Source organism: Meleagris gallopavo, chromosome 1 (genome assembly GCF_905368555.1).
Source record: "Meleagris gallopavo chromosome 1, MGAL_WU_HG_1.1, whole genome shotgun sequence".
NCBI classification, from domain to species: Eukaryota; Metazoa; Chordata; class Aves; order Galliformes; family Phasianidae; genus Meleagris; species Meleagris gallopavo.
The window spans coordinates 22,359,857-22,381,374 of record NC_139404.1 but is presented as its reverse complement, the minus strand read 5'-3'; the positions used below and the strand labels follow the sequence as shown (position 1 = coordinate 22,381,374).

General features: G+C 38.3%; 1 protein-coding gene across 14 annotated transcripts in view; it reads right to left on the bottom strand.

Moving 5' to 3' along the window:
* The window catches only part of CADPS2 (calcium dependent secretion activator 2), a 299,343-nt gene that overhangs the window by 37,949 nt on the left and 239,876 nt on the right, over positions 1-21,518 (bottom strand). For 5 of the 14 annotated variants that reach the window (XM_085218604.1, XM_085218528.1, XM_085218565.1 and 2 more), the window contains 5 exons: positions 15,727-15,868; positions 15,483-15,602; positions 5,568-5,723; positions 3,353-3,500; positions 2,365-2,379 (listed from right to left, as the gene is read on the bottom strand). In XM_085218604.1, coding sequence (XP_085074730.1) covers positions 2,365-2,379; positions 3,353-3,500; positions 5,568-5,723; positions 15,483-15,602; positions 15,727-15,868 — 581 coding nt within the window. Of the gene's footprint in view, positions 1-2,364; positions 2,450-3,352; positions 3,501-5,567; positions 5,724-15,482; positions 15,603-15,726; positions 15,869-21,518 lie in introns of all 14 variants that reach the window. The other 9 variants (XM_085218536.1, XM_085218551.1, XM_085218621.1 and 6 more) reach the window with 5 other exon arrangements.

Here is a 21,518-nt window from a genome sequence, read left to right as displayed (position 1 = left end):
GCTTTTACAAATATTCTGCTATAAAGCACTGAAAAGTATAGACCAATGGTATTTATTCCATTCAAACTACCCAGTTACAAGCCAGCAAATAAGCTCCTGATCATGCCTAACTACTTGTCAACCTAAGTGGTCTGAGAACTATTCTGTTATAGTTTTGCCTCTAGCAATATTTCCTGTGTGATTCTTGCCTATCATACTAAAAAAATACTGCAGCTTCTAGATTGTAACTTTTTAAGTTAATAGGCTGCAAAGTATTTATCCCAAACAACAAATGCTGAAGAACTCTGGATGAATGATCGTTGTGCAACAGAAGATGTTTCCCTTGCTGCTGCTATTCATTTCACTCAGGATATATGGACTGCAAAGGAACAACGCCTGCTGATTCAGGAAGGACATGGGATGCTGTTCAGCATACAGCTACTGAAGATTACATACACTGACAATAAGAAGCTGGACAGGAAACTATTCGAGAAATAGTAGCAACTGGCATGTCACTTGGCTGTCTCTCTGTATCCTTCTGCTTTTCTCCCTAAATTGCCATTCTGCTTGGCTATGAATAAGGTTTCAGGCACTATAGTTCATCTGAGACAATGTGCTTCTCCTGTGGACATGTCTCTTAAAGCCTTCTAAGTCAGCTGTCAAACAATGCAGAAGGCATTCAGCAAACTGAGCAATCTTTAAACACAATGTATTGACTATTACTATTGACTACTGAGTAAGCTTTTCTTAATTTTTAAGGTGATATATAATAGGCAAGGAGCAAGGCCTTTCTCAATGTCAGACTTAAGGACTCCTTCTAAAAGTAGACTTCTTAACTTGAGAACAGTTGGGAAAATGGTGAGTACTGTATGTAATAACAGGAAAACCAGAGGACTCAATCAAATTTAAACTCAAAACTCAAGGTTATCATTTACATGATAAATAAAAACTCTTCCCTATCTGATGGCAAAAGGTGAAAAATTCCTCATCTGACTCTAACTGAATAAAGCATACGAGTGCTCATAGCTCTGTATAGGGAAGGAAAAGATTATGTAACATTCAGGGAGATGCTTAAGTCTAATATCTCATAAAATAATGTCTTCTGTCACTTGCAGAGTCAGTTTTAGGAACTGTCAGATGAATATTCAGTTGAGTTTTAGGTGAACAATTTGCTTTTTAATCATATTTTTACTGAGGCCTTATGGAAAACTTCTCTTGACTATCATAAAATACCATGTCTGAGATTAAAATGAGGCTGAAGAAGAACAAAGGAAAGAAAGGTAATATGGAAAAGGTTTTAAGACTTGTGGCTGAGTTGGAGTATCTGGAAATGTCAGAGGTCCTATAGATGAGCAAGAAATGCAACACATGATGCCATGAGATGCTCTTCCGGCTTCTTTGGCAAATGGGCAGATTCCAGAAGTATCTCACTCAAGAAATCTGTAAGTGTTTCAAACAACTATGGTATAAGCTACAAGTGGCTGAAAGAATTATTTTTTCTTACTCTTTCTTATTTTGAAACAGCCTTGTGAACAGAAAAAACTGATAATTCAAAATTTATGAGAAAGTTTTCCCCACTACATGATAACTTCTGATGTGAAGAATTTGAGATTCCTTTGGTTGATTAGGTTTAATGTTAATTTGGGGACTTCAAAATAAGTATCTGTTTCATCACACTGTTCAACTCTTGCACTGCAAAAAGAGCACTGGAAGCATGGTCAGATCTTGCAGGGAATAAAGGCTGTATTGCTATTTGGAGCTTGATGGAGATTAAAATAAATGATAGGGCTTAAAAATCTAAAGAATGAGGAGATTTCAGAACGTCTGCATTCCAAGAGGTAGCTGCAAATGCTGAACTTTTGTTGTGAGGGAGTCTAGCTGACAACGCAGGAAGCATCATCACGAACATGTGAGAGGAATGATGTGACTGTGGGAAATGAGGCTATACCATCTGTCTGAGGTCTTCATGGAGGTGCTGGTGTTGTTCTTCCCTAAACAAGGATGTGCACATGTGTGCAGGTTACTGCTCAGACAAAGTAAAAGATGAACTGGCTTCATCCCCTAAGGTGAACAGTTGCTAGTTGTGGTAACTTCTGATGAGCATGAAACAAGTTGTTTATTGCTATTTTGCTTCACTGAGAGGTGAAAGACCCCAAAGCTTTGTGATTGGGATTGAAAAGAAGAAGAATGAAGAATTCATCCAGAATCACCTTAGAAGGAAGCTGGTAATTCAGTAAGGTCAGTCTGTAAGGAAACTCCTAAGGATGGGCTAGCACATTAATAAATAAAACAAATACAAAAGCATTGTTTCAACTTAGAATTCACAATGGCAGTTAAAAACTAAAGAAAAAACGTAGGTTAAAAAAACAATGAAGAAACACTTACCCATTGACTAGCAAACTGGTTCATGTCACGGAAAACCAAAAGGAAAAATAAAGATGACAGGGTAGAACAGGAAAATGATGAATGTCTCATTGAAATGAGGGAAAAAAAAGACAATTACATTGAATACACTAACTCAAAAAGATGAATCAACAAAATAAAAAGCACAATACAGAAATGGAAAAATCAGCAGAAACAATATGACCAAATAAAATAAATGTAAAACTGCCCAAAGCAGACATACTTTTTTTGCCACATTCTGATAAATCTTCTTACTATCTCTCCAAAACCAAATTACACTAACGCATTAGTACTGGTGCATAACAAGAACAGCTTTAATTTGATGCGTTGGTAATGTCACCAGCCTACACAGCATGCCCTTTTTCACTTTGCACATTATTTCTGCTGAGAGTGACAACGTGGGAAGTACAGCAGTCAGTGAAGTCTGTATTTCCTTCAAAAACACATCAATGTGGGGAATCTACTATTCCGGCAGCAGGCTAGTACTAAAACTGTCCCTGACCTTCACAATTAAATTAAAAAATCCCATTAAATTAGCTGATTATTTCTTTCCTCTATTTGCAGCATGTTCACAGGAATGAATGCTAAGTATATGAGCCAATTAAAACAATTCCTACTCAATTAAAACCTGACTGCAAAGGACAATGTTTTGGTACTATTTTACTATTACAAAAGAATCCATATGCAGGATTATGAACTGCTGCAACCCAAGCAAAATTCTCAGAGTGGCTGTGAATCAGGAATTTCTCTGATTATCTACAGACTCATAGGTCACGGCAAATAAATTAGAGAAGCACTGTATCTTCTCTGGTGTAGAAGATGAGGGGAAGTGTCTTGAGTGATCCTTCTAAGGAGCACTCTACTCATGCCCCTGTACATGATGACTTTCAGCTAATTTGAAATTAATTTACTAAGGACTGTCCACAGACTGGACTGAACATAGGAATTAAGCAAACAAAATTCCACTTACCTCTTGCCCTCCTTCTAGTATGCAGAGTTTAGCTGTCTGCTTTTTGGCATCAACTAAGACATTAAACATTGTACACAGAGAAGAAGGAATACGCAAGTCTGTTGATTTGTTTGTCTTTTGCAGCTTGACTTCAAAAGCAATTCTTGTTCTGTTTATTAAAACACAATTCATAATATGAGTCTTTCTGATAATTTTGGGTGACCACTGCAGAAATATATAAACCTTATTCACCATGTTGACTTAATGATGTATGTGCACACGAGAAGATTTTAGAAATAAAATTCTGAATGTGCAGGATATCTACCCACTCAATAAACAATGGTACTGATGGTATTTTCAAGGTTCTGCACTGTTTCAGTTACTGCAGTGAAAAAAAACTGTATTATCTTCTTGCCTACTAGATAACAATATGCTTCTTGTATGGTGACTAAGAAGAATTTAAAGCAATGAAAATATATGTTAAAATGTAGTTCACAACAAAGCAAGTGCTTGCTTGCTTCCAAAAAATATAATTCTAAAATCCTCTTTAAATTTTAACAGAAAAGAGAATCTCATTGATAGAGTTTATTATTAAACAAATATGAATATTTATACTGAAACCTAAGATGTATCATGAGATCAGTAATAAACAAAACTATTTTCTTTTCACCAAACGCTACTGAAGTAAATGATAATAGTTTCAGAATACAAAAATATAAAAATGTTTTATTTCTTCCTTTATTTGTAAACACATACAGTAGAAACTGGCATAATAATTTACAAAATGGGAACAGAAGGATCTCTTTTTTAATTTAAAATATCTTATAGAACACAGTAGTATCACAATGAGGGGAAAATAGTTCCACCTTTCTTTTCTGACTTGCTCCTTTCCAATAAAACTCATCCTAGGGATACCACTTTCTTTGTTTATCTCAGTTTTGGCATCTTCAACAACACTAAAATATACCCAGAGTATTAACACTAGTATTTTATGTATTCAGCCTAAATTATCAATACAGTTTAAATAATGACACCAAGAACTTTCTGTAATATTGACACAACCCTCATTTATTGCTACCAGAATCTTATTCTCTACAACAGCAAGCAGCAAAGAGATCAGGATTGGTATCACTGACAAAAATACGACCCAGAAGGAATTCTTTTTCTAGTGCCTCTGTGTAAATAATTTTTGCTCTTGGCTTCTACCTATGACTCTGCCAGTGAGTTGCTTTTACCCTACTATGTGTGTGGCTTTAAAATCCACACAATCAAATCCATATAGAGCAAAGTGTTGGATAATGCCAACAGGTGGCATTAGATTTATTGTTTAGGAGAAATCCAAGTATTTATATTAATATAATTGCCTCCTCATAGTAATATGTAATCACCTTAAAAAAAAAAAAAAAGACTTGATTCATTTGAAAAGATTGTAAATAAATTATTCTAACCAGTAATAATTTCATATACCCCTTTATTTTAGTCCTGTTGTTAGAGTCTCAGTCTAAATGTCTTTAAGCTGAAGAATTTTGAACAGATGGATGTAAGTTTGCATGACTGATTGGAAAAGTTCAATTTTAGTATTGTCTCATATCTAATTCTGCTATAGAACACAAATTTTTATTCCATTCACTATATCATCTTCCTTCCAAAATCAAATATAAATTTTTGTGGTATGCTTCTGCCTTTTTCACCAAAATTTCAACACGGTAGATCTACAGCAATAAGCTCATATAATAAGTCTCAGGTTCTTGTTCCTATTATCTTTAAAGAAAACAAAAAAATATTGTGTTATCAGATTAAACTTTACTGGTTATGATAGCTTCTCTGTTCCTTTAGTCTTCCATATGAATATTCCATATTTTCTGATTGACTCTATTGAACTGTCTACAAATTTTGTTTTCTCCATTACTCTATTTTGTAGTCAACTGTTAAAATTTGCCACAAAAATGGAATGGCAAGAAATTTGATTTCTTGACTTCTAGGACACAGCTCATAACATGCAAAAATTTTCCTTGCTACTTTGCAGATGTTGCTAAATTGCTCTTTGTCATGTGATGGGAAATACATGATCTCTTTATACTTGACATAAATTCTTATGATCTTTCCCAATCCGTCTGCTGCTGATCACAGCAGGAAACAGGATTCTCCTACGGATGCACATCTGTGCACCAGTATAACTGTTCCCATGTTAATTTTTAAATCTCTCCCAGTTTTCTATTGGCCATTTCAACTGTACCTTTTAACGCAGGCTTCTATCATGTCAGTGGCCATGAGTTTAAGTCTCTGCTCTAAATGGTGTGCAAATTCCGGTTCTGGCCAGTGAAGATCAAAAACAAACATCTGCAGAGCATCTAGTTTCCAAAAAAGGTCTTCTGATGTAGCTGAGCCGTTGCTATGGAAAACAAAATAAAACAAAATCCCCAAGAAACAAAAGATAAATGTACAGATGTCTATCCCATTTACCACACAATTATATAGGAGAATAGGATTTCCTTATCAACCCATCATCCTCCTTCACTTTATTTAATAACACAGTTGCTTTTATTCCAAGGATGTAAAAATGGTAATGGAAAATTTTAAGTAATTCCAAATAGGATGAAAAAAATACAATTTTCTCATCTGCTGAGTAATATAATAGGCTAAGGGAGGTTGGGCGGGATGCTGAGGATCATGGAGGAATGATGTTGCTCAAATTTCAGATCAAGACAGGAAACATAAAAGATAAAGGAACATTAATTAGTAAGGGCATTTTCCAAAACAGTTAGGATTTTGTATATGTTTTCTTACTTTCATAACTCGAATAGATAAATCTACCAAAGAACTAAAAATACTAGTTGTAATATCATAAAAGAGATACCCAGACAAACAATCCCTTGATAAATACTTGTTAATTCTAACTGAGGGAATATCCCAATGGAAAAAAGAGAACAGAAATGAAATAAGGAAATTTATGCACAAACAAAATGGAATTAGTATAGCTCTGTTTACAAGTTACAAGTTCTTCTTCTGCCCTGAACCAAATGATAAATTTCAAGACATTTACATGTGATAAGACACAGTAATTCAAGGCTAATCTTTGCTGTAAATACAGTTATGTTTCCACTGTTAATGTAGATTAACTAATATTATCACGATGCCTTGTATATCAATGCCTAGGTTATTGCTTAAGGAGCCACAATACTTCACAGAACAGCATCCCAGGTTGATAGCGACACAAGCCTCAAAAACAGCCTGGCAGGCTCAATTCTAATTCAGATAGCTTAAATATATCAATACTGCCATTTTCTTGCTTCTACCTCATGGCAAAAGAACACAATTATCAGAGGGCAAAGTGACCCAAGCTCTCATGGAAGGAACTGGGGAGTGCTGAATGTGCTGAGTCAGGCAAGAGTCAGGTTAAAAAATGACCTAACTTAAAAATAGGAAAGATATCTCATATTTGACTGATTAATGTACTCATCAGTAGCACTAACACTGGGTCACACCAGGTGGGCCGTGACATTCGGCAGTAACATGAAGCAAGGCCTAACGTACATATTCAGACCTTTGGAGAGGTTGCACAGATGCAGCAGGAGCACTCCTTTGGTCTTAAGAAAACCCATCACCTTCCAGATTTACACAAGTGCCCCCTTCTTCTTCTTCTTTAATACTAGCAGTACTACAGAGTCATCACTGTCCTCTGCTGTGCTGTCTTACATTCAAAAAAGACAACCAAACTGGGAAAAGAGGGAGGCCAGAGAAGGCTGAGTGGTGACACCTGCCTATGCTGGGTTCAAACGAACAACTTAAATGCCATATTTTGATGTCTCTACTGCGTGCAAGAAGGAACAAAGAATGAATCACAGAATGAATCACAGAATGGTTCAGATTGAACGGACCTTTACGATCATCTAGTTCCAGCGCCTCTTCTATAGGCAGGGGCACCTCCCTCTAGATCAGGTTGCTCAAAGCCCCATCCAGCCAGAATCACAATCTCTCTGGGCAACCTGTTCCAGTGTCTCACCATCCTCACAGTAAAGAATTTCTTCCTAATATCTAGTCTAAATCCATATTCTTCCAGTTTAAAGACATTTCCCCTTGTCCTGTCGCTACATGTTATTCTAAAAAGTTCCTCACCACCTTTCCTGTAGGTTCCCTTCAAGTACTGGAACTCTGCTGTAATGTCCCCACAGAGCCTTCTTTCCCCTGGCTGAAGAGCCCCAGCTCTCTCAGCCTGTCCTTGTAGGGGAGGTGTTCCAGTCCTCTGATCATCTTTGTGGCCCTCCTCTGGACCTGCTCCAACAGCTCCGTGCCCGTGCTCCGTGTTGGGGGCTCCAGAACTGGACATGGTACTCCGGGTGAGGACAGCAGAGTAGAGGGGCAGAATCATCTCCTTCTTCCTGCCAGTCACGCTTATCTTGATGCAACCCAGGATACAGTTGACCTTCGGGCTGCAAACGCACACTGCTGGCTCACACTGAATCTTTCATCAACCAACACTCCTGAATCCTTCTCCTCAGAGCTGCTCTCAAGCCATTCTCCGCTCAACCTGTATCTGCGCTTGGGATTGTCCTTTCCCAGATGCAGGATAGTTCACAGTTTTCAAAAAGGACCTGCATGTTATAATGCATTTTTCTTCACTTATGTTAAACAATAATTACTAATTTTACATTGTGTTGTGCTCCTGAAAGAAAACAGCAGAACTGGCAATAAAAGCCCAGGAGACTGCTAAGGTTACAACTTGCTCAGGGATGTTACTGTTCAGGTTAGAGCTGAGTGAGGAGTACTTTTATACACCATTAAGTTTAATTAAGAAATATCAAGAATGAACCCCCACAACACCTCAGAAAGTCTATAATTCTGCTGGTCTGTTTTTTAAATTATATGACTCCAATATTGGGGATTTCATTACATTTTCTTTGTACACTACCAAAGAATAAAGTCATAGATGCCTCATTATACACAATATCTGACTTGAAAAACACAGTCTTTTTTTTTTAGACAAAGGAGGTAAAAGATGACAAATGATATAGTGGCAGAAATAGAGGTAATGCCAGTCAATATTAAAGTTGGTAAGAACACACTTTCTAGAAAACAAAACATACTTTCCCAAGAAACAGAACCATGACTTTTCATTATTAGATCATATTTTATCATTTTTTATCCTTTCGCATGTATTTTTTTCATTTTTAGCCTAATGGAATTCTAAATGAAATTCTTTAAGACTTAGGAGGACTAATGTGATCTCAATAACATTAATGTATTCCTATGCACGTTCACTCCCTGGTTGCCACTTAATTTGGTTTCATTATACTACCAAGTAAAGTTTCAAATTAAAATAAATTTAGTAATAGACACAGGTTCATGAAACACTAATTCATTCTGTCAGAAACACTAATTCATTCGTTCTCTTTTCATATGATTTTGAGATTCCATTCTTCAATTTTTATTCAGCACTGTCCGATGACATTTGAATTTGACTACTGTATTATTACACTAGTTAGATAAGGAAGGAAAATTAAGTGCTACAACAGAAACTAATTTTTCCTAGTTCAGGCACAAATATCCAGTTTGTTTGCTCTCTGTTGAAGAGAACTGTGTTTTCAATCAACCTGTTCCTATTTGTACCAGATCACTGCTTTACACAGACTACAGAATTTTTTTCTGTCCATTATTCATTAAAGGTATTACAAATAATACTGTCAACACATACCTCAATACCCTGAAGTGGATCTACAGTCTGCAGCTTTTGTTTCCCCTTGAATATCTGGTTATGTCATATGTCATATGTTTATGGAGTTTAATACTCCATAAAATGCAACGTGAAGGGAAACCAAATGCAGTTTTCACCTCCTCCTGGCAGCAGGAGGTATTCCCACATTCAATTCAAACCTCTGAAGCATTTCAATCTATGTGCACAATTATAAAATCCATTCTTGGCTACTGTAAGTTTTTTATCTGAACACTAATGATAAGCTAATTTGGTCTAATGAATGGAATAATATTGCTTTACCTGAAAATTGCTATTCTTTTTTCAACTATACTCAATAGAGTTATTTATTAATCTAAAATTAAGTGCAAACTCTACTGTTCTGCAGTCAAGATTTAAGATTTCAGCACTAGTTTGTGCAAAAGGTACTGTTTAGTTATTGACTCTTTTTAATCGGGTCCTTGGAATAAAAGGTTTCCAATGGTTTAAAGAGGCCCACCCTGATTTTTTAACAGCAATTTAACTTTGTAGATGTAGTCTATTTTAAGCTAAGCAGTTCTATGGTTTTCAGCCTCTCATTGTACCGAACACAGCAAAAAAAGATGAAGAACATCGTATTTCTCCAAAATCTTGCAGCATATTAAATTTAGGAACTGTATACATTCTTCTAAGCAATTCACTTGTCCACTAACATCCAAAAGAGGCAACTTTCCTCCACTTACGCAACTACTGAAGCAGTAGCAGTCAGTCAAGCATTCCATTAGCAGAGCTGCAAGATCTACCCAATAAGACAGCTAGGAATATGGAAATGTAAGAGATATTCTAAATATCTACGGACATTCTTTATCAACCATAAGATCCAAAATCATCTGGCCTCCATTCTAGTAGAATTTACCAAGACCAATAGTGGTGATTTTATAAATTACTGTGTATATTCTGAAATTTACTACTGAATTATAACCCATTAGCGCTTTGTGGGTAGTGCTACAAAACAGGGCAACAGCTCTATGTTCTTTGAGAGGTCCAGTTCCTACCTTGAATATGCATGTTCAGGACTCAAAAAGTCAAGTGAGAATTCTTTCAACATAAAAGGCGTTTCTGTAATTATAGAGTGAATAGTACTTGCCCCAACTTTCTATATTTCACTAGCTGGTGATGGGAAAGGCTGAAGAACAGATTTGGCACAGCAAGTAATGGATTGTGTTTGGTCCCCCAAAGATATTAGGGCCAAAGAGTAACTTCTTGACTCTTCCTACTTAGCTCAAGACTGAGGCAACTTGAGGCTTAAGCAATCTAAAACATTTCTGTTAATTCTTCTTTCTTAAATGAAAGTATTTTTGGAAGAAACAAAATGTAGCCCATAACATACATTTATCTTCCAGAATGCTCAAATAGAAGCTTGCTACACTTGTCTTGAATTAAAAACTCTGTATTCCACAGCACGTATATCACTTCAGCTAAATTTCACTTATGGTCATATTCTTAATTAACTATCCTTAAAAAGAAAACAATTTTCATCTTCCAAATTGCCACAGCCAAGTACTGTGACAAGAACAAATATGGCACTACAGATGTACTAAACAGTGCTGAAATGTGCCCCAGCACATGCACAAGCAGACCATTGTGGCTGTTCCCTTCACCACTCATTGTAGCTGAGTCAAAGAAGGATGGACGTAGCTGAGGCATTTGCTCCATAACTGCCTGCTCCTGCTGGTAGACAAGACAGGACTGTCTTCCTGAATGCATGTATCCTTGTATCCTATCTCATGTTTCTCCAGCCTTGAGGTTTGCCAAGCCCAATGATCTAGAATGGCATAAGATAGCAACAGACAACCTCGGGTCTGTATCTGCAGTGCTTTTGGTCAGTGAATATATGTCATGCTTGCACTGAAAATAATAATTTATAAATGAAATCATACACAACTAAAATCGCCCACAAATGCAATTTAAAAGCCTGGTTCACAAGAAGCAGAGTAGCTGAATTTAAAATACAAAATGGAACAGAAGTAATTTTAATTTAATTAATGAGGAATTAAGAAAAGCATCATTCTGGATAATTAGAAGATTTTACAGAATATTCAGGTATTTTCTCCTTTTAGGATACTGTCTTTAGCCAAACGTTGCAATGCTCCGCACGTCTAGCCAAGGTGTCCTCTGAGTTATTCTCTCTAGAGACCAATCAAGACAAACAGACTACTACACAGAACACTTTCCTCTTTTCATATCTCTCTTCCCAGTGCCCAATAATAACAGGTTAAGGAAAAACAACCGAAAATGATGTAACGATCTTTCTAAGCGCTGTCATTAGTAGTATACATTTCCTTCTTCAAAACGTGATCAAGAAAAAAAAGCAAGTTAATTAAAAATTATAAATAATATTCTCTTGTAATATTCAAAAGAATTGGAACAATTTTTAAGTGATACAGAGGAAAAGATTGTAACATTAATCAACAAAGCACACAAAGAAATGCCTAACAAAATGTGTTGATGATAACTTACACTTACAAGTAGTACAGGAACCAATGAGAAAAGGTGCTATGCTGAACCTGGTCCTCCTCAATGAGGAGTGGCTGGTAAGTAACGTGAAGCTCAAAGGCAGCCTTGGCTGTAGTTCTCACAAAATGGTAGAGTTCAAAATCCTTCAGGTATCAAAGAGGTTGCGCAGCAAGCTTGCTACTCCGGACTTCAGGAGAGCAGAGTTTGAACTCATCAGAGAGCTGCTTGGCAGGGAGACATGAGAGAAAACGCTGGAGAGAAGAGGGGCCCAAGAAAGCTGGTCGGTATTGAAGGATCATTTCTTCCAAGCCCAGAATTGGTGCATCCCAAGAAAAAGAGAGGCTCGCAAGAATGTCAGGAGGCTTCTGTGGATAAACCAAGAGCTCCTGGACTTAAGCTCAAAAAGAAGGTCTATAGGGAGTGGAAGGAAGAACTGGTTACCTGGGAAGACTACAAAGATCAGGTTAGGAATGCCAAAACCCAGACAGATCTAAATCTAGCCAGGGACATAAAGGGAAACACGAAGAAATTTTACAGGTATACCAGTGATAAAAAAGAAGGTCAGGGAAGATGTGGGCTCTCTCTGGAAGGAAACTGGAGAACAGCTCATGAGGGATACGGAAAAAACTGAGGTGCTCAATGACATCTTTGCCTCAGTCTTTACCAGCAAGGGCTCCAGCCACATCACCAAAGATGCAAGAACTTGGAAAAGGAGCCTGCTGTAAGTGAAGATAAAGTTCGAGACCATCTAAAAAATCTGAAAGTGTACAAGCTCATTGGACCTGACAAGATTCATCCACAGTTTCTGAGTGAACTGGCAGATGACGTTGCCAAGTCACTGTCCATCATATTTGAAAGGCCATGGAAGTCTGGTGAAGTTCCTACTGATTAAAAGGGGAAACATGACCCCCATTTTCAAGAAGGGTAAAAAAAGATCCAGGGAACTACAGGCCAGTCAGTCTCATCCCTGTGCCAGGCAAGAACATGGAGCAGATCCTCCTGAAGGCCCTACTATGGCACACAGAAAATAAAGACGAGGTGATTGGTAGTAACCAACATGGCTTCACCAAGGGCAAGTCACGCCTGACAAACTTAGTGGCCTAGTATAATGGAGTTACAGCATCAGTGGATAGAAGAAGAGCAATTGACATCACCTACCTGGATTTGTGCAAGGCGTTTGACACTGTCCTGCATGACATCCTAATCATCAAATTGGAGAAAAATTGAATTGCTGGATGGACCATTTGCAGCATAAGGAATTGGCTGGATGGTTGCACTCAGAGTGTTGAGGTCAATGGCTCAATGTACAAGTGGAAACCAGTGAAGAGTGGCGTTTCTCACGGACTGGTGTGGGGAATGGTGCTATTTAAAATCTTTGTAGGTGACATGGACAGTGAGATCAAGTGCGATGGAACAAGTTTGCAGACAACACCAAGCTGAGTGGTGCAGCTGACATGCTAGAAGGAATGGATGTTATCCAGAGGGATCTGGACAGGCTTGAGAAGTGGGCTTGTGCCAACCTCATGAAATTCAATAAGGCCAAATGTAAGGTCCTGCATCTGGGAAGGGACAATCCCAAGCACAGATACAGATTGAGCGGAGAATGGCTTGAGAGCAGCTCTGAGGAGAAGGATTCAGGAGTGTTGGTTGATGAAAGATTCAGTGTGAGCCAGCAGTGTGTGTTTGCAGCCCGAAGGTCAACTGTATCCTGGTTTGCATCGAGAGAAGTGTGACCGGCAGGAAGAAGGAGATGATTCTGCCTCTCTACTCTGCTGTCATGAGACCTCACCTGGAGTACCGCATCCAGTTCTGGAGCCCCCAACACGGAGCACGGGCACGGAGCTGTTGAAGCAGGTCCAGAGGAGGGCCACAAAGATGATCAGAGGACTGAGCACAGACAGGCTGCTGAGCAAGGACAGGCTGAGAGAGCTGGGCTCTTCAGCCAGGAGAAGAGAAGGAAACACCAGGTTTTGGTTAATAGAGACTGGAGAACAGGTACTTGGTTATTTTCCATTGGAGAATTTAACTGGAAAGCTCTGATCTTCCTGCAAAGGATGGAATGAGAGGTGTTCAAGAAAAAAAATAATAAGAGATTATTTCATGTAATAACAGGAACAAACCACTTTCTCTACTGGAAGCTGAGACACTAACCAGCAGGAAAGAGGAAATTCATGAGCTTCGAATAACAATTGGCTTGCAGTGCCTTCACTCAAACTGATGTTACTTTTTGATTCAAATAAAATACATGGCCATTCAGAGAAGTTACCTGGCTCTTCTGCAGGATGCAGGCAGTAGTCTGATTCTTAAAATACTACCTGAATTCCATAGTATTACAACAATAATACTAAAATCTTGGAATTAAATTTATACACTCTTCAGTGAATACAACTTCAAAGCTCTATTTTTTGAAGAAAGAAAGTAAGGAGTCATCTACAACAGAGCCAGTACCTTGGCAGATCTTTTCTTCTAGTTTGCTGCAAGAGGCAGCTGAAAGGGGATGACGGCCTTACTGAGCTCCATGCAGACACTATGCCTGGTACAGTACTTGTCCCCATTCTTCTTCACAAACAGCAAAGCAACAGCTACTGCTGGCAAGTTCTTACAGCTCATGTGAACCTCAGTGCTTTCAAAACCACACAAATTAGCTTAGGATGTTTTTCATACTTTTCTATACAGGCCACATACTTACTTCCAGAATATGTGCAAGGGGGATGAGGCAGTGGCTGAGTTTCGCACTACACACGCATTTTTGACAATACTGTCTAGGTATTTATTGCTACACCAAAGCTTTCATTTAGGAAAGTTACACCAATATAATACTTGAACCAGGACCAATACTTGTTATATATTAATTACAAATTCAATATGTAAAATACAAGTATTTTAAAATCTGCAAGTTATTTTTACCAGAAGAGACTACTAGAATACAGTCTGTAAAAAGACCACATCTAGGATTATAACAACTTTTAAATCTAAAAGCTACTCTTTAAAAAAAAAGTAACCTTTGAAAGAGTGAGAATAACTAGGCAAATAGATCTGAGTAGCAGATGACCAATTAATTTGTACTCAGAGCTGAAATCAATTGCATAAGCACATTAGGAGAATCTAGAATTACAGTAAACACAAAAGCTACCAAAGCCAAGGATTAAGAGGAATTTTGTCAGCTTTTAGAAGAATTAACAGCAGAACAACAACTCTACGGACAAGTGCCAGAAATCTGGCAGAGCACAATCTATAAACTCTCATAGTAATGGATGTGAATACTTGTTATGTGTGTTTAATTCCATTACAAAACTTGAGAAAACAGTACTTGGCGTGAAATTTTATTGTCAAGCTTTGTGCGTTACATGCATGTTTTCTGAAGTCATTCACATTTATCCTTTCCTATCACAACTTGAGCTAAAGTGAAGCTCTCCTGGAGCCTCTCTCTAGTATATAAAACAAATATATATATTTTGAAACAGGCAAAGCAATAGATGTACTTCTATTCTGGGTACCAATTAACCTTTACAATTTTCTTCTAATATGGATATTTAATGGCTATATTTGCAATCAACTGTTGGAATCAGTTTTCAGGACGAGTTTTCACATACAATGAGTTAATATAGCCCATGCAAAAGTATGACCGTCTGCTTCACTTTATGATCTAAAATCAGTTATTCAAAAGATTCCTCACTGCTTATTAATTAAGAAAGGTAATTAAGTAGTTTAGGGTATAAAACGTCACTCATACTTTGACAGACCTTTGCTAAACTGATTTTTTAAGTTACCAAATTTAAGACCAGTTAATTTAAAGGCACTAGAAAGCACAACTCACTAACAGTCCATGCTTGGCTCACTCCCAAGAAACAGTAATTTCCAACTAAGAGATCATAAACACCATGCAATCCAAAAACAGCTGCACAGAACAGTAGCAAGGCCATGCAGAGCTGCCATACAGTCAGAAGGTTATTGAAGAATACACACGTGAATTCATACATGGAAGTCATCCAGGTTGGTGTAGTAAAGCTAGGCATTTGTGGAAGATTAAGAGGCAAACTTGGAACTTTTGGAAGAGCTACATTAGGAAGACTGTTGGTGATGCTCCTGTGAAAAAATAAATAATGTAGGAATACAATAAAAAATAGAATATTTAGAGGACAGCAGAGGACAACACCTGATAACACAGAAAGCTGTAGTGATTTGCAGAAATCCTGTAGAAAGCACTTACTTGACAGGTTGCCACGACTCTTGTTCAAGTCCTCTGTGAATGGACTGGGCAATTGATGATTCCATGAGGTCAATGTAGCGGATGACCATGGGAACAAAAATTTCTTGCAAGTGCTTGTGAAACTTTCCATTGCACAAAAATGCTTTAAAAAGAAACAAAACAGAAATAAACGTCAGGTCTTTCCCTCATTTATTCTGCAGGAGGAAAAAGTACCTCTTAAAATGTTTTAAAATACAAAAATATTTTAAGAATAAATATAGTGTAATCCAGCCTGTGTAATAAGTACAGTACATAAGAAAAACAAAACATGTACATCACGAGGGCTTTGCAGTCCATTTTTAGATGCCACTATTATGAAAACTAGGCATGTATGTAAGTTCTTTGTTGAGCCAGATCACTTCTGTACCTCTTTAAAATATATTTTGCTAAATCTAAGCCTTAGTCATTTTGTTCAACAGAACTAAAATACATAAATTTCAGTGATATTCAATCATTTGCATTCTCCTTATGCTAAGAACAAAGGCTACAATAAAACATTTCAGCTTCAGCAGTTTGCTGTACTGGTTTCAGCTGGGACATGATGCTATGCTATGGCTTTGGGAGAAAAACAATGGTAATAACACACCGAAGTTTAGTTGTTGCTAAGCAGTACTGCAAAGAGCCAGGAATATTTGCATTTCTCACACTGTTCTGACAGGGCTGAGGGGGCACAAGGAGTTGGGAGGGGACAGAAATAGAACAGCTGACCTAAGGGCCAAAGGGATATTCCATACCATATGACATCATGTGAAGAAAACATAAAACTGAGGAAAGTTCACCAACAGCTGCTGCTTAAGGACTGGTTGGGCATTGGTCAGTGGGTAGTAAGGAACAGTTTTCTGCACCGCTTATTTGGTGAATATATCTTATATTATTACACTTATTATTATTTTGCTTTTCTCTTCCTCTTCTGTCTTAGAAAATAGTTTTTATCTCAACTCATAAGTTCTACTTTGTTGTTTTTTTTTCTCATTCTCTCCCCCATTTCACTGGGGGTGGGGGAAGTGAGCAAACAACTGTGTGGCACTGAGCTACCTGCTAGGTTAAACCACAAAAGCTATGTACAAAAATATAGTGAAATACAGCCTTTTTCTTCAGAGAACTTGTAAGAAAAAGATAACGTGACATAACAGTATCTGTGGAAATAAGAACAGTTTATCCATTTGGTCTATGTCCTCAAGAGCTAGCAAAGTCCTGAATCAGTTCCTGAATCTACATGGAACATTCCATGATCTCTGGAATAGAAAAATAAGTTTCAGTGTGTATATGCATGCCAAGATCTGGTCAGCATGCCAGAATTCACCACCAGAATTCTTCCTTTTCTGATCCAGAAACACACATAAGCACCAGACAGACCCATGAACCAAAAGTACATCCTTTCCAGTTTGTGATCATGTGAAACCCATCCCCATGAGCCATACTTGTCTCTCTTCTGCCTTCTCTACTGCCTTACAAAATTTGTAAGGATGTGAACTCTGCTTCCCTTCTGGAAGACTGCCTATACTTAGGTATGATCACCTCCAATTTTACAGTCATTGTAGTCTTATAAAAGAAGTCCTGAAAACTAGTTGTCAGGAATGCTTAGGAAAGCTAATGACATGTAACACTGCTAGAGGCTTTCTCCTTATTTTTGAAAGAAGCAGAGTCTATTGGTGGGGGATACTATAAGGATTAAGTGCATTTCTCAAGAGAAGTAAAGCAGCTACAAGATGTAGAAAATTATCTGCTCCACAGATGGGATTTACTGCATGAAAAACTGTACAGGCAATGTAAACTGAAGATGCTCAAAATCTAAAAATAAGTTTGCCATCACTACTATTTGTTCGATAGTCCTTAAAATGTTCTTTAGTAAAGTCTCATCTTTAGTGTAACTACAGTTTGCCCCACCAAGGGACTATATCAGTTTCATGTTTTGAATGTCCATATTCACCCATTAATCTAGTACTATTATTAGGATCTGTAACGATATTCCCATGTGTCATGTAGGCAAGCTGAGTCACAATGAGAAATTTTCGTAATTTTGCTTTCTCTTACTGTTACGTGTTTTACATTCTCTTGTGCATTCAGTTTCAGCTTTCTCTTCAGCTCAGTGTGCTTCAGGTTTGAGTTCATTCACCCTTTATATCTCAAGCAACTAAACACCTCAAATGGAAAGGCACTGGTAGTAGCTATCGTCTCTAGGGAAATCATTTGCATCTTTCCCTGCATGGCTTCTGGGTTTCTCCTCTTACTTATCTCTGCCTCCAGACTTCTCATTTGACGTGGATGGGTACCTCAGTTGCATTTTGAGGAGATGACTTCTTCCTAAGAGTAAAAGGCTAGATCACGTGGCTCAAAAGGTTCAACAAGGTTCAAAAAGGCCAAGTGTCGGGTCCTGCACTTTGGCCGCAATAACCCCAAGCAGCGTTATACGCTTGGGGACGAGTGGCTGGATGATTGTGAAGAAAGAGACCTGGGGATGCTGGTTGATGCTCGGCTGAACATGAGCCGACAGTGTGCCCGGGTGGCCAAGAGAGCCAACGGCATCCTGGCCTGCATTAGAAATAGTGTGGCCAGCAGGAGCAGGGAAGTGATCATCCCTCTCAACTCAGCACTGGTGAGGCCGCACCTCGAGTATTGTGTTCAGTTTTGGGCCCCTCATTACAGGAAAGATGTTGAGGCCCTGGAGCGTGTCCAGAGAAGGGCAATAAAACTGGTGAGGAGTCTGGAGCACAAGTCTTATGAGGAGCGGCTGAGGGAGTTGGGATTGTTTAGTCTGGAGAAGAGGAGGCTCAGGGGAGACCTCATTGCACCCTACAACTTCCTGAAGGGAGGTTGTGATGAGGAGGGGTTTGGCCTCTTCTCCCAGGCAATGGACAGGACCCGGGGAAATGGCCACAAGTTGTACTAGAGGAGGTTTAGGTTAGACATGAGGAAAAACTTTTTCTCTCAGAGTGGTCAGGCACTGGAATGGCCTGCCCAGGGAGGTGGTGGAGTCGCCGTCCCTGGAAGTGTTCAAGCGGCGTCTGGATGAGGAGCTGCAAGATATAGTTTAGTAGCTTATGGTAGCAGTGGTAGTGAGAAGATGGTTGGACTAGATGATCTTATAGGTCGTTTCCAACCTTGTGATTCTATGATTCTATGAAAACCCTGGAATCCGTTTCATGAAGATATAAACTCCTCTTGTTCTAGTTCACTACTACAACTCCATTTATAACATGCAAGAATAATGGCTGTAATTTACAAAAATTCCTTTGTTTCCTCTTTATGACTAATGTTTACCACAGACAGAATCTAGAGAGATGAAGACAACGGAGAAAGTATGTCTTCAAGTTTTATTTTCTTATTTTTACTTGCACTGCGGGGAAATGTCTTTATTGCTGAATGTCTGGATACTATTTTCTTTATAACATTCTTGAAGAATTGGGAAATTATGTATCAATAACTTTTTCCTAAGGAGAGAAGATTGAGAAGATTATCACTCTTTCATTTGTCCACCTGCCTCTCTCTTCCTAAGAGTTTTAATATTTATAGCTAATTTCAGTGTTATATAGAAACAAGGGTGGAGATCTCCACTATATCAAGCCTCACGAAAACAGGCAGCTAGGTAACAGACAGAGATTGTTAGGGTTTCTGCAGAGAAAAAGGCAACAGCATAGGCTTGTCTCTTACTGAACCCCTGAGAATCCACCCTGGAGAACACCTATGAGTCCATTACAAACATGCTCCATTATTTACACCGCTTATAGAAGTACTTGTTAACTAGCTAGTTCTGGCATAATTAATTGCATATCAGGCTTTCAAAGCTGTGTTTTTTTTCCCTTGTATTTGTATGTCTTAAAAATGCAGCATCTGTACCTAACAAAAGCAACAACTCAGAAGGATTTGGATATTAACACAAAGATGTGGAAGCTTGCCCACACAGCAAGTGTTTCACAGTAAACAGCTGATGAACATTGCCTTTGAGAAACAAAAGGTGGCAGGTATCAAGCTACATATAAGACTGATTGTTTAAGGCTACTTTGAGCTTAAAAACAACAACAAGAACACAAAAGTGTCAATTAAGTCAATATTGCTGCTTTACAGCGAATCATTTCAGGATGGGCATTAATCAGGCAATCACAGTTACCTGTGGGGATGAGCCTGTAGCTCACTGTTTTCTGAACACACCGCAGAAATGCTCTGCTGCAAGATCTGCTCAGGGAATTACAATAATAGAGCCTCATGGGCAGGAGGGCAGCTCTTGTTATTCAGAAGTCAGAATGAAATTTAAAGAAGTCACAAGCAATAAAAGCTGTTCAACTTAGAAAGCTGAATCATTTTCCTAACATCCTGACATCAATCTTTGCAGGGAAATGAAACTACCTAAACCGACGCCGAGACGCTTAATCTGACTGCACTCCAAGCAGATCGCTCTGTATGTGGGCACACACATGCAAGTGCTATCTTGGATGAACAACTCTGTGAGCATTCTGTTTTCCCAGAGTTGAGGACATGACAGATTTGATTTACCCATATGGAGATTTCAAGGATTACAGCAGGGGAGGGAAAGAACTCAGAGCCTAGGGGTGAGTGACGGAGCTGAGTATTACCAGCAAACTCATGGCGCACTACCCTGTAATTAGAATTGATCTTGCCAACAGGTACCACCAGTGCATCTAAGCAGATGGGAAACAAGAGATCCTTGAGGTAATGCCACACTTCAAAACCCTCAACTACCACTTGTCTTCAAAGCTACATAGCTTAATTCTCTGTCGTCTTGTCAATATAGATGCCCCATGTGCTCTTCATGTGAACCATCTCATATTCACACAAACAACAACAAAATGAAACTCTATGCCAGGGGAGGGTAATGTGTGTACAATATTAAGGGGAAAAGGATTGTGGGAACAGACACATCTCCCAGGTAAGAAGTACTAGAAATATTGGAGTTGAAAGTTATTCAACTCTTACATAGCTGACAAATGCTAAAACATGATATGAAAAGATCAGAGGTGGAAAGTAAAGTGTAACAACACAGCACTGGAATAAGGTTCCTCCTCTAACAGCAGGAAAATAATCTGTGGTTCTTACATACATTAGAAACGTTGGGACTTGTTTTCATTTTACCCATGCAGATGTTTTGGGAGTTATTCTAGAGCCAGCGTGGCAAGTTGTCCTCAAGAGCTTCTCCAAAATCAAAGGTAAGGGGAAGAATGAAACAAGTTACCATTAGACTCTGCACCAGTGACAAAATCAACACTTTGGAAGAATCTGCTATCACCCCTCTTTATATAATTCTCGGGAACCACTTGGCCTTCCTGATGTATTTTAAAATCCAATTTAAAAAGAGTAAATTTCAAGAAGGAGGTTTCCTTGAGGCTCCATATTCTATCTGTAGCAGTTGAAAATCATCCAATCCACTAAAAGAAGTTGGTAATTCCATCTGCTTATTGTTTATAGTTCATTCTGCCTCCAAAGAGCATTTGTTAATCAGTTATTTGAATTCTAGCAAAAATTGAAAGCGTCTCAGCTTATAATCTAATGCTATGCATTTTGCTATATGAGACATACTTTAGAAATGCAGTTTAGAGACAAGCTATATGGACGTAAGCTGTAAACTTACTTGAGGAGCAAAATTTTCACCCCCCCTCCCTGCCGCCTAGAACATCAGCAATAATTTCATCTTCTTTTTTTTTTTTTTTATTTTTTATTTTTTATTTATTTTTTATTTTTTTTTTCTTTTATTCAGCAAAGAATTTCATCTTTACAAGACAAAGGGACACAAATAGCTT